This window comes from Phocoena phocoena, chromosome 13 (assembly GCF_963924675.1).
Source record: "Phocoena phocoena chromosome 13, mPhoPho1.1, whole genome shotgun sequence".
Classification (NCBI taxonomy): domain Eukaryota; kingdom Metazoa; phylum Chordata; class Mammalia; order Artiodactyla; family Phocoenidae; genus Phocoena; species Phocoena phocoena.
This window is the reverse complement of record NC_089231.1, coordinates 48,017,191-48,030,776: the sequence shown is the minus strand read 5'-3', so window position 1 is coordinate 48,030,776 and position 13,586 is coordinate 48,017,191. Positions and strand designations below refer to the sequence as shown.

Here is a 13,586-nt window from a genome sequence, read left to right as displayed (position 1 = left end):
ACAAATAGGATGCTTTAGGACCATAAAGAAGGGTCGCCCAGCTGAAGGGCCCATGGGAATGTGGCAATAGGTAAAGGGACTCTTCAAGGATGAGGGGAAGGTGATTAAGCAAATAAGATGATAAATATATTTCAAAGCAGGAAGACTTAAAACAATAAGACACATGGGGGAGCTAAAAGCTCCTGTACTTATGCAGGAGATGAGGCTGAGAGTTAGGTCGAGGAGAGCCTTGGATGCCATACTAAGGAAACAAGATGATTCTGAAAGCAATGAGGAAACATTGCTAGGCTTTTAACAGGGGAGTGAGAGGCTGCAAAGTGGAAGAAGCATTTGGGGGATGACACACCCAATTCCTGGCAGAAAAACCAACTAAGATCTTATGGAAATAGTCCATGGAAGAGGAGTTGATAATATGACATTGAGAAGTGGTAGTAGGGATGGAGAGGAAGAGACTGATTGAGAAATGTTTAGGAGATACTTTCTGTAGAACTTGGTGATCAGCTAGAATGGAGAGGGCAGGAAATGGATGCCTGGTTTGGATGGAAGAGAACATCTTGAACTGAGATAAGAAATGTAAAAGGAGAAAGGACAGGGCTGGGGCTAAAATAAGTTCAGTTCTGGATAGTCAAAGGGAAACATTGTACAGACCCTACATCTGTCATTGCTATGACAGAATATATTGGTGTGATCTGATTACATCTTACTCACTTGCCTATCTAAAGTCGAATGGCAGGACCATAGCTTACTTGTCGCTGTGTCTTGCAGCTGCCTACCCTGCCTGAAGCTCTGGAATAAGTTGGGCCTGAAGCATAGGTGATGGGGAAGCCATCAATGGATGAGATCACCCAGGGAGAGACAGGAAGGAGCCCAAGAAGAGCAGTGACACACAGAAGAAGATGTTCACACCTTGGGGTGAGAATTTGAGAAATGAGTGACCTGGCTTCACATTGCCATAGGGCTTTCCCATGGACCCCATGAAATACCACCTGCTTTGTCAGTGTTTTGGGTTTAGGTAAGTCATTTCCTTTGTATATTTTAAATATTAACACAAAAGCTTTCAGTGATTGTACGGACATATTTTGATCCATCACTTGACTATCTCTGCTTGGAAGAAAATATCTAAGGGGTGGGCAGGGGGATTAAGGATGGTTAATGCAGACTGGACAGAGGCAAAAAGCTACAGGAAGGAAGGATGTGGGGATGTGTATGTAGTTCCCCTGACTCTGGAGCTATGAGAAATAACTCTGATTTGGCAATTATGATGCCAGTAGGGAAAAGATTATATAGGTCAATGTTCTGTTGTAGAAATACATCTACTCTGCTTAAAGTAAGAGCTATAACTGAATTATTTTCATGAATACGCAACCTACTTAACAGAACTCTGAATCTTCTGGTATTTTTTTTTTTTTTTTTTTTTTGCGGTACGCGGGCCTCTCACTGTTGTGGCCTCTCCTGTTGCAGAGCACAGGCTCTGGACGCGCAGGCTCAGTGGCCATGGCTCACGGGCCCAGCCGCTCCGCGGCATGTGGGATCTTCCCAGACCGGGGCACGAACCCGTGTCCCCTGCATCGGCAGGCGGACTCCCAACCACTGCGCCACCAGGGAAGCCCTTCTGGTATTTTTATATATTAAGAGACCACATATGTGAGAATAAGACTATAGGACAACAGTATTTTAAATAACACAATTCCATTTCAAATACAGAGCAATAACGGATGCAAAACTGAAACGTTAAGGCCCACCCGCAATCCATCTCCCATCATTTTCTCTTGCCAATCCAGTTGCCCATTATTGCTGACTAATAGGAAAACAAGTGGAGGGAATTCCCTGGCGGTCCCGTGGTTAGGACTCTGCGCTTTCACTGCCAAGGGCAGGGGGTTCAGTCACTGGTCAGGGAACCAAGATCCCGCAAGCCACTTGGTGTGGCCAAAAAAACCAGTGGCATCAAATAGATGTCTCAAGCTGCCGATCTTTAAATGACCCTTTTGGGCCTCCTCAGTTGATTTAATCACCTGTCCCTACTGATCTTGCTTCTTTTCCAACTAAGGTAAGGCTTCTGTGACAAAGATTTGGTTTTCAGCTTCCAGAACAGGCTTTCTGAGTCAAGTTCCAGAGCTTGAGTGGAATGCACAGCAAGCGTTGCTCTGGCTTTTGTAGTCCTGTTAGTCAACAGTATAATTTCATACCTGTACTGTCTGTTCTGAATTCTGACAAGCACGATCTGATAGACTGTGAGGAGTGATGAAACACTGGGTTTCACCCTGAGAGTGAGGGAGAAAGAGGAAGCTGAGGGGGTGGGGAAAGAGAGAATGAATTTGGAGTCATGGGAAGTACAGTCAGACTGAGCTCTCTGAATCTAGCATTTTTAAAGCATATGCAAAGGACTTTTGTGTTAAACTGGTTAGGGTTATAGATTCACATACCTCTTCAAACTCTGAAGGTTGAAAAATCATCATTTAAATTTCAAAGAAACTCACACAAATTAAAATATACGGGAAACGTCGGATTCCTGCACACCTGTAGTCAGCTGTTTTTACATGTGGCAGATGCTGTGGTAATTCTCTCCTGTAAGGTTTCTGTTCATTCAAACCTCTGGTAGCTTGTTAAGAGGAGGTGAAAGGATTCTGTAGCTGATAGACTGTTTCCGCAGGATCAGGTAGTTCTCTCCCTAATTAGGAAAGGGTGAGGGCCCTCAGGTTAAATTTCAGTTAAGTACTTCTCCACCCTCACTAACTCCATTGGAAGTATTCAATCTGGCCTTCAAATCAATGGAAGGGGCCAACTATTGTTTAACCAACATCAATGAAGTCATAAAAAGGCAAGTCACAAAAGCACCCGCAGAAGGTTCTCATCTACTATTCTTAGTCTAGGTTGAGGGACACAGTGATATCACCCAGTAATTTCCAACCTTGCCTGATCGAAATTTCACCTGTGATGGGCATTTTTAAAACACAGCTTCCCGGGCTCTTCACTTGGAGACTGAGATTCAAGACATTGGTGGGGAGATGTCCGGGGGAGGCTGGGGAGAGGGACTGGAAACTGTAACTTTAACAAGTGCCTTTTGTGTGTCTTAAGAGTGGGTAAGTTGGGGGAGCTGGGACATAACCAATATAAACTTTTATTGAGAAGAGTTGCTTGATGGTTACAAAGTCAGAGAAAACACTTCTCCTCAGGGCTTAGTAACTCCTACCCTAGAGCCAGTAAGTTACTGCAGCGACACTTTTGCCTAGTGCCTTTATGACGAACTTACTGAAGTTGCCAATGACAGAGAAAAATCATTTTTTGCATGAATTAGGAAACCAGAAAGAGTTGAGTCCAAGGTATTCATCAAACGTGTGTGTGAACGTGTTGTTCCAAGTGTCTTGTGGAGTTTGGCACTTTTTTTTTTTTTTAACATATCAATGTTCTCCTCTGTAAAATTGGGATAATAATGCCGACTTCCTTGAGTTTGTATGAGGACTGAAGAACATCTGTAAGACCCTGAGCACAGTGCCTGGCATGTAGAAAGCATGGAATGAAGGTAGCTTATAATCGCTATTGTTATTTATACACCAGGATTTAAATCTTTATGATCAAATGATATATGACTGAAAGCTTGCCTTAAATTTCCGTATTTCATAAAAGTCATGTTCTCACACAATTTAGTTCTGGTGCCATTGCTTATGAGTCTACCCAAATGGAATTTTTCTAGAATGTCTAAAACTGTTTTTATTATTTTCATAACTTTCAGAGCTACAAACTCTGCAGATGCCTTGCTTGGTCTGTACACTTGGGGAAAAAATGAGTTTATTTCTCACAGCTAGAGATTTCACACAAAAATCTAGATTTCCAGGTTTTCTAGAAAAATGAGAAGTTGAAGGATACAGGCTCCTTGTTCTCCTGCTGGAGTACCTGCTGGAGTGGAGGGGCTGCCCCTCTGAATGGGGCGCACGTGTTCCTGCTTGTCTGCTTCCTAATTTCTGCGACTCACCTGGCCCTTGTAGGCATCTGAGTTTGTCACCCTGACACCCAAGGTGATGTCTTATTTTCTCATACATCTTTGAATTCTCAGCTCTTAACCTGGTTAGTACTCATAAATGGATAAACTGGAGAAACAGCCACTTAACTGCCCCTCACACCGACACTGTTCTAGCCACTCCAGTCCACAGACCCCGTAGGTGAATATCCACAGTACCTACCTCCTATGATCCTCCAAAAGCTGCTGAATCAAGTCCACCCCCAAGCCTGGCACTCAAGATAACCCCCAGTCCACTGTCATTTTCTGCCATGTTTCACATCCCAGTTAAGCCAGCTGCATCCACAGCATTCTCTGAACCTGCTTCCTGCTTCCCCAGCTTGGAACCTCCACCCTCCCTCTATACCCCTTCCTCGTGAAAGCCTACCCATCTTTCAGGTGCCACCTCCCCGGTGATGCTTTTCTAATTTCCCCAGCCAGATGTGAACGTTACAATCTGGCATTTCTATAATCGTTGGTTTGTAAATGTGACACCCATCCATAGTGCCTTGTACTGTGGTTAGCTGGGTACAGGCCCTAATTCTGCTGCTTGATATGTGGGAACACCCCCCTCCCCCAGTACCCCATGGCAGAAACCATGTCACAATCCTCAGAGTATCACCAAAACCAAGAGCCCAATATATTGTGAGGGATGATCAAAATATTTAGATACAGGAATACATCTCCATTCTAAGGAGAAAATGCTTTCTGCTTTCCTCATCATCCTACTACAACATGAAAACTTACTCCTTCTCAAATATTCTGTTTTTGGCCCTCCTTAGAAAGCTTAACTGAACGTTAGCCTTTATCATATCATTTACTTGATGGCTTAATAGTTTCTTTAACTGAGAAACGGGGATAATACAACCTCTAGTGTGGTCATAAGGATTCAGTGAGTTATGTGCAGGTGAAGTACTTAGCACAGTGCCTTGGGCAGAGCAAACATCAAGTGCATGGCGATTATTATTACTATGTGAAAGCTCACCTAATACTTAGAAACCAGTTAAGAACTGGCTTTGCTTCATTCTACTTTTTCTAAAAATACTGCTTAGTAAAGAGCAGGTCAAAGATTATAGTTTGTGTGACTTAGACTAAAGAAATGTATTTCGCTCAAAAAAAATGGTTATTTCAAATACCAAAGGTTCAGGCAACAGTAGCTTTTTTAAGAGTACACTTTTATAACCACCAAGGTAATGACTGATTCAGGAAAAGATTACCAATGAATGTTAAAACCATCAGGTGAAAGTGTGTTGAGGTACAGGGTATTTACAATCTCACAATTTCATCCCATAGATTAGTTATTAATTACAAAGGGACGAACTGCTTTTACATTGGAGAAATTTGGTGACTGTCACCTCAATTGAGTGGTCAGAATTACCGCCACCAAAGAAAAACCACAACTGACATGCAATAAGATCTACAATAACAAAAAATAAAAACAAAAAATACAAATAAAATTATCATCACTATTACGGGCCAAACAGACCCTTGTGATGTGATGTAATGAGGAAATAACATCCCTATGCAGTATTCTTGCAAAAAAAATTAACTTGACTCTATCAAGAAGATAAATCTAGATTGTGCAACAAACTCCAGAACAACTGACTCTTACTTTTCAAATAGACCAATGTCATGAAACACAGGAAAAGAAGGAAAGAAAGAAAAAAAAAAAAAAAAGGGGGCATCTTTCTAAATTAGGGTCTAAAGACATTAATAATCAATGCAGCACTGAGCCTTGATCCCATCCTCTGTGGGGAAAATAAGCACAGCTATAAATATCCTTATTTGGACAACTGGTGAAGTATGGATAACCCTATATACTAGATAATTAAACGTAGGGGAAAAAATAAGATTGTAACTCAATTATATTTTGATTGACCAGCTCTTTCCTGAAGTACTTTGGTGTCTGGGAATCTATTCGTTGTAAGACCTAAAAACATGAACATAGGGCTTCCCTGGTGGCGCAGTGGTTGAGAGTCCGCCTGCCGATGCAGGGGACACGGGTTCGTGCGCGGAGCGGCTGGGCCCGTGAGCCATGGCCGCTGAGCCTGCACGTCCGGAGCCTGTGCTCCGCAACGGGAGAGGCCACAACAGTGAGAGGCCCGCGTACAGCAAAAAAAAAAAAAAAAAAAAATCAACATAACATCTGACATGTTTGCTCTGTTGAAATGGATTGGAGTTTCTGTAGAAAGAATGCACAACTGGGTTGTAGTTGTATAAATGGGCATAAGAGCTCAGAAGAGAACAAAGTACACATAATTCTGTGGAGTGTTTGATTGGGACAATACTAACTGCCCAGAGAGAGGGCTGAGTAAATGTTCACTGATGACAATAACCAACAGAAAGTCCCAAAGTGGGGCCCTTGCTTTATTGCTTTTAGGAAATTTTACCCACTGAGAATGGATTACCAGTAAAATCATAGAGCAATTTTGTTTTCCTTTCAGCAGACGTGGATGACCAGGCAGCCGGTGGGAGCAGCCCTGGCTGTCTCCATCTGATACAATGGTGTGTATTAGTCGCCAATAAGGGGAAATTATACAACCACGTGAAAGCCTGGCTGGCAGTCATTAGAGTAATTCAGTGTTTGGGCTGCCTCTGTGTTTCAGGGGGGTGATTGGAGCCATTAACAGCTTACCTGTAGTTTCAGAAGCCCCAAATATTTTTATTACTAGTGTCCTCAGGCATAGACTTTTTAATTTAAAAAAAGAAAGTTCAGGAAGGAAATAGTATATCACCACAGGAACATCTCTGCCTCAGAAACACATTATAGTTTACCTGTCAATCTTATCATCATGCCAGGTTTATTTTGAGTGTCTGGAATGAGGAAGAGGAAGTAAGGAAGAAAGGTGGTGGCAGCACTGACAGAGGAGTCTTCAGAATCACTAATACCCTGGAAAAGCTGAGGACCTGATTCCAAACTGGTACTGACATCTCCTGTTTCTCGCCTCCTTGGCTAATAAGAAAGTCATCATTCTGGCCCTGAGATTTTCCCCTACTTCTTCCAAAGCCATTAATGCCTTACTTTTTGGATTTTTTTGGACAGGTGTTATGGTAGATTCAATTTGGCTACAACTTCTTTGGCACTCTCCCCTACAGGAGGTGTGTTTTTATCCCCTGCCCCTCCTTGAATCTGGGCTGGCTCTGTATCTGCTGAACTAACAGATTCCTGCAGAAGTGCATTGAGTAGCTCCAGGCCTGGCCTTCCAGGGGACCGTGTCTTCCTTCCTTCCTCTTGGAACCTAGCTCCCATGCTGGGAGATGCCCAAACCACATGAAGAGGCCCATGGCCAGTGGGGATTGGCACCCCAGCCACGCCCCAGATGACATCACACGCAGGCCAATCCACACAAGAGGATCACAGAATCAAGAGAGAGAAGAAAATGTTGTAAGCTGCTAAGTTTGGGTGTGGTTCGCTCTGCAGCAAGAGAGAACTGAAATTTGTAAACTCACAGGAAGGAAGGTTTATCTTGCTAACCAATGCAGAATAACAAAGCACCCGCCCTAACACTGAGCAGTAATAGAACTGTTCAGAAGGAGGGTCGACATCCTTATCCTTTAGTGGGTTTGGGTCTCAACAATGGCCTCAGCTTTTAGGCCTCTTTTTAATGTTCGACACAGAAAATTTTAAAATAGAAAAATTTCGTTTTAATACCGCCTCGCCCCAACACGTGTGTTTCACACAGACCTTATTTTTTAAACAGAGTTTATTGTATTTAATACATTATAAAATTTGAAAAACTGTAGGAAAGCAGCAGACTCAAACTGGAGCAACTCTAACAAGTAATAATTCTGGCCCCTTTGCAAAACTGATCGGTTTAAAAACAAAGTCATGTTCACATCTGTGAGGCGGACAAAAAAGTGTGACTTCTGTACAAACTACGTTTAAAATTTCATGTCTAACGTCTTTCGAATGCAGTGTGCACGTGAGAGTTGTTTTTGAAGTCCTGCCCAGTCCCCCGTCTAAAGAGAGACATGAAACTTCCATATGCAAAGAAATGCGATTCTAAGTGTTCTTGTTTTTTTAAAAAAGGAAAAAGAAGAACAAAGGAAAAAGAAAGAATGGATGGCTGTTGGCAATGGAAACTGTAAGGAGATGCGTCCTCACTGCTCGTGGCTTGTTTATTGGTCAGAGGCCTTGGGAGGCCCAGGACACTTCACGGCCATCACAGCACCAACTGTAGCTACCACCTTTTTTTCTTTTTTTGCATTTCCTACCTTTTGACATATATATATATATTTATATATATTTTTACACCTTGAGGATATCACTATTCCAATTGTTCCCATATGAATACAGGTGTGGTCTCTATTGGATATAAATGTGTCTTTTATTCAATTTTAGGTCCAGGACTTGGTTTGCTGTCCCAACTGCACATAAATGTCCCTTTCTTGTTTGCATTATTTGTTGTGTATGTTTTCTCCTTTTTGCATAAGAAACATGTCCACTTAGTCCAGAGGCTCTTGCTTTATCCGGATGACAGAGGGTCCACGGGGCGTCCGCCTCAGTTCCCGCCGCAGGACGTATTCGCTGAACTGAGATGAGTCCACTCCTCCCCCACAGGAGCCCACGATTTCAAATCCTCTTTGCTGCAACCTCTCAAGGACCTGTGAGGGACCGATACAAGCAGGCAGTTAGGGGTGAGCTAGGTCCTTTGGCCACATAAACAGCCCAAAGACTGTCCCCAAGTTTGAGATCATGTGCAGCTCTGGTTCATCTTATCCAACCCTTAAATCTCTGTTTCTCTGCTTTCAAACAAAACTCTGGATTACAGGGCAGGAGGGAGCGAGCAAACGTTTTTAATACCTAAAATGTTCCTTCGCACGCTAGCTTTACACATGCCAAGTTCATTTACTCATTACAACCACCTTGCGTAATGGGTGGAGTTAGTCCATTTGACAGATGAGAAAACTGAGGCTCACTCCTAGTAAGTGATGGAATTGGGTTTCCAATTGGGAATTCTGCAGAGAAGGTGCAACTCCACCTTCTCTGCAGAAAGAGAGGGTTCACATTTCAAAGCTCATTTACCACTAACATATATTCGATGAGATGATAAAGACTATGGAGAGACAGTGATATTATCTGAATTTACTCCATCGGTGATTCAGCCTCAACTCATTCACTCTTGACTGGGCCATTGTTCAAATTTCCTGAAACTGAGTTAATATATTTCAGCTTGAAAGACTGATGCAATTTCAACAGCAGAAGAAATGGACTATTAAAGACAGTGGAGGTTTATCTACAGCTTTCAAGTTTGTGGCTTTTGAAATAGTTCTATTGCCTTGAGTGTATCCAGGGAGGCAAGAATAAATGCAATGGTTGTATATGATCTGTATTAGAAAATATATCCAAAAATAAAGATGTTCTAAACTTCTCATACAAACATAACCCATATTATCTCTGATTTTGAAATCAAATACCTAATGCCAGAAAGATCCCTGGGTTTGTCACTACTTGTCTGACACACTTGAATGCAGGAAACATTTCCTGCAACTCTTAGATACGCAGAAATACAGGAAACTGATCTACAGCATTCTGTTTATTTAGGAATCCAACAAATATTAGATTTGTAAATGTTCCCTGCCAGGATTCTGGATGTAATTAAATTATATCTACACCACTCTAAAGGCAAGATGACTCAATCATAACTTTAGAAAAAATGCCTGGCTCAAATTTTTAAAATTTTTGGAACAAAGTGAAATGTTACCAAATAACTCTCAAAATGTAATTACAGTGAATCCTTACTATGTCTTTTTTTGAATTATTTTTTGGTTGGCTACTTTTGCATGTAATATAATCTGCTATTTTGCAAAAGAGCTAACTAGATGAGATGGGAAAGCAAGAGTATGCATTCTAAAAATTAAAACCTCAAATGGTGGCAAATTAAAAAAAAAAAGTCCTTATGGGAACAAAATGAACACTCTTCCCTGCAGTTGTCTACTTCTATACATAAATTCACAATGCATATGCACACCAGGCGGCAGAAGGACGCTATGAAGAAAACAATCTCTAAGTTCAGAATCAAGCACATTAAGATGTGCTTTGGTGGCAGGTGAGTAAAAAGGTGAACAGCTCACTCTCAGGAGATTTGCCCAGTAGAGGCAGGAATGTAGCTTGTCAGCAAGAAGCACCCTAGCCTGCTTGGCCAAACCACTGCCTTGGAAAGGATTTTTTTTGCCTTGATCAGGAGAGAAATTACAAAGGTAGAGAAAGCTGAAGAATAAAGAACTTAACTCATACCGTTTGTCTTTCAGTGTTGTTAGGTCGCTAAATTGCTAATATAAGGAAGTCCCTAAGCTTCCTCCCCAGAGGGTCTAATATGCATATGATAATTATTCAATATGATCCAATGTTACCCTGAAGGTGGTAAAGCTTATTCCAGTGTAATGCAGATAGCTTATGTATGCTTCTTGACTGTTCCTTTTTAAGCCACAACTCGTTAATAGCAAAGTTCCTTAAAGTTAGTGATCATTTGGGAATATTAAAATCACTTGGGTAGCTCTCAGGGCTCCTGTGCCTTATCCCAAAGCCTCTGAACGCCTAGAGGACGGTGCCTGCCCTCTAGATGGGGCAGGAGCTTGCATGGCCATGTCACATGACGAAGTTAATCCAGGTGGAAATCCACATCTGATCAGACTCGAATGACTGGGAAAAGTGTCAGGCTTGTGAATTTCTGATAGTTATTCAGTGGCCCTAGGGATGGGGCCCTAGAGAAGCAATGAAATGCTGTCTAGAGAGAGCTGGGGGAGGGGGGCGGGGCAGGGCACGGGGAGGAGGGCAAAGGCTTTCAGGGCTCTAGAGGCTTTTCTAAATCGCTGAGGCCCCGCTCAGGAACTGCACAGGGCGGTCCAGGGTGCAACTCCAGGCCTGCACAGCCCAGGCGCCACCCGCTGCCTGCTGGGGTGTGTGCCTCCCTCTGGCATGCCCAGGGCTCAGTGTCTGCCAGTTTCCTGCTACTCTGCTCTCAGACACCTGATCACAAAACTTTAAAATGATAAATAGCTGTGAAACCATCCTCAAGAGGCAGAATGGTAGAGTGGGTGCTTCTAGTCTTGGAGTTTGGGGAGAGGCTTTGTTGGCTCAATACTGAATAAAGCCATGGACCCGTTCCAACTAAAAAGACAGAGAAAAGCCCCCAAACCCTGACTCCATTGACTTCAAATCGTTTTGAATCCCACAGACCTGGAGTCAAGACCCAGGTGTGCTTCCTTTTTCTCATCAGCAAGACAGGGAATTTACAGTGCTTACCTGTTAGGGTTGGTGTAAGAAGACAAGCACGGACAACGCTTGGCCCAGGGCTGGCACGCGTCAGTTACGACGGTGACCACAGTCACCATCATCTAAGGCACGTGGCCCCTCACACCTTGTCAACCAAACTTCTGAATTCTGCCCTTAAGTCTTCTTCTCCCATAAACTTCTGTATCTCAGAAAATACTAATTCCATTCACCCAGTTCCTCCATCACAAATCTCAGTCATCTTTGCTTCTGTCCCACAACCCAGAGCCATTGTCAGAAAACCTTGTCAGCTCTACATTCAAGATATTCAGGGCAGTCCAGTGGTTAGGACTCTGCGTTCTCACTGCCGAGGGCCCGGGGTTCAATCCCTGGACAGGGAACTAAGGTCCCCCAAGCTGTGCGGTGCCTCCAAAACGAAAAACAAACAAACAAAATTACTTTGGAACTTCCCTGCCAGTCCAGTGGCTAAGACTCCGTGCTTCCACTGCAGGGGGCACGGGTTCAATCCCTGGTCGGGGAACTAAAATCCCGCATGCCGCATAGTGCAGCCAAAAAAAAAAAAAAAAGATATTCAGAGTCGGAAACTTCTCAGTTATTGCTTGGACCAGCTTTCTAACTGGTCCCCTTGCTCCCCCTGGTTTCCACCTGTTGCTGGAATATTCACTTTCAAATACGAGTTACAACATGTCAGTCTCTTGCTCACTCAAAATCCTCAAATGGCTTTCCATTTGACTCATACAAGCAAGGGAACCAAACCCCAAAGAAACCAAAACAAAGAATCCCAGAGCTCTTCCCACCCTCTGTGGGGCACTCCACCATCTGTCCCTGGGGGGGCTCTGCACTACCCACCCCACCTTTACTCGCTTAAAGCCATGCTGGCTTTCCTGATACTCCTCATTATGTCAAGCACGTGCTCCTACACTGGGGGCTTCAGAACTGCTGCTCCCCCTGCCAGGATACCCTGCCCTAGGCATCCTCTTCTCACTACCTGCCCATCATTTAGGTTGGTTATTGTTTGCACCCTCCCACCCCCATTCCCATAATATAATTCCCTCTTTTCCATGAAAAGAGGGCTGTTGTCTGTTTTCTTCCCTTCTGTATCACCAGTGTTCATACCAGCACCCGGCACACAGTAGATGTTCAATAAACGTTTGTGGAATGACTGAATGACTGCTGCAGAGAGAGGGGTGAACAGTTTACGCCCCCCAACCATGTGAGGGTTCTCCAGCTCTCTGGAGGAAAGGTACCACATGAAGGCAAGATAACAGCATTAAGAGCAACATTCGATGCCACACAGTGTGTGACGACACTATACCTGGACTGAGTTGAGGTGACAGTAGCCATTCAGTGGAAATCTGATGACGTGTGTTGAGTCGTGATTCCAGCCTGCATTGACGGAGTTACACATCACGTCGCCGATCTCTGGAAACACTTCTTCTATCAAGGATTTGTCACCGCTGAGCGTGATCCTTTCTCCGAGGTCTGGGGCAACACGTACCACGAGGCACTCACAGGGCCTAGAAAAGCGACCGGTTTCTCTGTCCTGTTTCCATCTTTCCATCTCCAACAACATGGGCTGAAGCTGAAAATATTTTGCCTCTTCATATAACAAAGTGTAGTCCTGAAAAAAAAAAAAGGTATTTCACAGTGTAAAATGCAAACTTAAGGTGCCAAAAATGTCCACATATGAGAGGTGAATTTTTCACCCCTGTTACTTCAATAATCAAATCTGGGTGTAAATTTTTCACTTATATAACACTTTTGTACAGACTCAGTTTGCATTCATTCATTCAGTGATTATAATAGGAGCTAAGGGTATTAAGGGGCAGGTGGGACCGTTCTAAGTGCTTTCATGAAATCCCCATAATTGCCCAGTGACTTGGGAACCATGTTTTATTCCCATTTTGCAGATGAGAAAACTAAGATGTGAAAGGATTCACCAAGACTTTTCTCTTTTTGTAGAAAAATGCCTTTGGGTGTTTACAGTTTGTGTCCATGAGAATCCACTTTATGGCCGCTGGATGGAACGCCTATATGGGTCGAGGCGGGGGAGGCAGAGCTGTGCACCATTCACCAGGAGCCTATGCTCCTTGTCACCTTCAGTGGCAGCTCCAGAACGTCTCACAGGAGGGGGAGGGGCAGGGCCATGGTGGAGGTGGGGCTGGAAAGCGGGTGGATGGGCACCTGGAGGGCACGCATGCTGTTTTTACCTAAACTTGCGGGATGGGTGATGGTTTGGGGGAGGCTGATGGAGGACGCACTGCCCTCCACCAGCCCTCGGTGCCCCCATCACAAAGTGAGAGAGGCAAACAAAGTGAGAGAGCCTCAGGCCTGGGCTGCTGAAAGACAGATGTACAG

The 13,586-nt window shown here is 43.7% G+C and overlaps 1 protein-coding gene across 2 annotated transcripts in view; it reads right to left on the bottom strand.

Annotated features, from left to right (window-relative positions):
• Positions 1-7,680: 7,680 nt before the first annotated feature.
• Positions 7,681-13,586, bottom strand: part of KCTD1 (potassium channel tetramerization domain containing 1) — a 90,170-nt gene continuing 84,264 nt past the window's right edge. Inside the window, exons 4-5 of one of the 2 annotated variants that reach the window (XM_065889752.1) lie at positions 12,544-12,849; positions 7,681-8,599 (exon numbers count right to left, since the gene is read on the bottom strand). In XM_065889752.1, the coding sequence (XP_065745824.1) occupies positions 8,441-8,599; positions 12,544-12,849 (465 nt within the window). In that variant the 3' untranslated portion in view covers positions 7,681-8,440. The remainder of the gene's footprint in view (positions 8,600-12,543; positions 12,850-13,586) is intronic. The other variant, XM_065889753.1, reaches the window with a different exon arrangement.